Source organism: Olea europaea, unplaced genomic scaffold (assembly GCF_002742605.1).
Source record: "Olea europaea var. sylvestris unplaced genomic scaffold, O_europaea_v1 scaffold33356, whole genome shotgun sequence".
NCBI lineage: Eukaryota > Viridiplantae > Streptophyta > Magnoliopsida > Lamiales > Oleaceae > Olea > Olea europaea.
The window spans coordinates 1-1,095 of NW_019252320.1; the positions used below are offsets into that span (position 1 = coordinate 1).

The 1,095-nt window shown below is 35.2% G+C and overlaps 1 protein-coding gene across 1 annotated transcript; it reads right to left on the reverse strand.

Moving 5' to 3' along the window:
* Window positions 1-6: 6 nt before the first annotated feature.
* Window positions 7-832, reverse strand: LOC111385901 (DNA-directed RNA polymerase III subunit rpc3-like; the record flags this gene model as incomplete). Its single annotated transcript, XM_023010322.1, has 3 exons — window positions 445-832; window positions 210-357; window positions 7-125 (listed from the first exon to the last, which is right to left on the reverse strand). Coding segments are annotated over exons 1-3 (336 nt in total), but the record flags the coding sequence as incomplete, so codon positions are not given.
* Window positions 833-1,095: the final 263 nt, after the last annotated feature.

Consider the following 1,095-nt stretch of genomic DNA (forward strand, 5'->3'; position numbering starts at 1 on the left):
CCTCACATCTAACCCAAGCTCTTCAGAAACAATTTGCATGAACTTTGGGAACCTCATTTTGTGAATCATGTTGTCAAATAGCGCCATGTACTGCGTCACAATTTTCGGCGCCTCGCCAAATTCAACTAAATATCAAATCACAAAAATTTCAAATTAACAAACAGAACTAACAAGTTCTACCCAATCAAATTCTGAGGCCAATGACACACCTTCTTGCTGAATGGAGAAGGCTTGGACGCAATTTTGGTGTATTAAAACGCGTAAACAGTTTATGACATTTTCTCTGCTGAGCTCTGTGAATCGAATTATTTGGGCGAGAGTTAGGGTTCCTCTACTGAGCAAACACTCACATACTTTCTGCAACAAAACAAAAACAGAAGTAAATAATTATACAGAGAAAGAGTGGTTAATTGATTAGTTACAATTGCATAAAGTGAGTGTTACAGAGCAAAGGTCGCCATAGGAAGAGGAAATCAAATAGGTGGCAAGTTTGATTCCATATTGCGACACCATGGCTGCTTGTAGAGAGACAGAGAGAGGGAGAGAGGCGCGAAAAGTCGGTTTGGTTAAATTGGAAAACCAAACAGAGCCAATTCTCTCAGCGAAACCAAAACTAACGCTTGAGCATATGGTAACGCTTGAGCATATGGTATGCGCTCCACTGATGGAAATGATGGATCACAGCTGCCACACAAGAAAATTTATCAAATGACAGAATTCCAAAGATCAGGGGTGGACCCAAAAAGTTTTGTCAGTGCTGGTGATATTAGAAAATGTACAAAAAAATAACAGCATTATAACACAATGCACAAATATTATACTAAGAACAAAATACCTTACTACCTGAGTACCTGTAGTGTGAAAAAAATATAAGATTGAAAAGTTAACTATCAAAAAGAATCAAATTATCAAAATGTGGATGAAAAATAGTAAAGCCCTAAATTTTAAAATCCAATTTCAAATTTTATGAAGAAATTAAATGATATATATAATGAATTAGAGAATTTGTAAAATAGAAGAAGACCAAAACAAATTGCATTTCTCAGTTCTCATTGATACATGAAATAAAATGATTTGCAAGCATAAAGAATATAA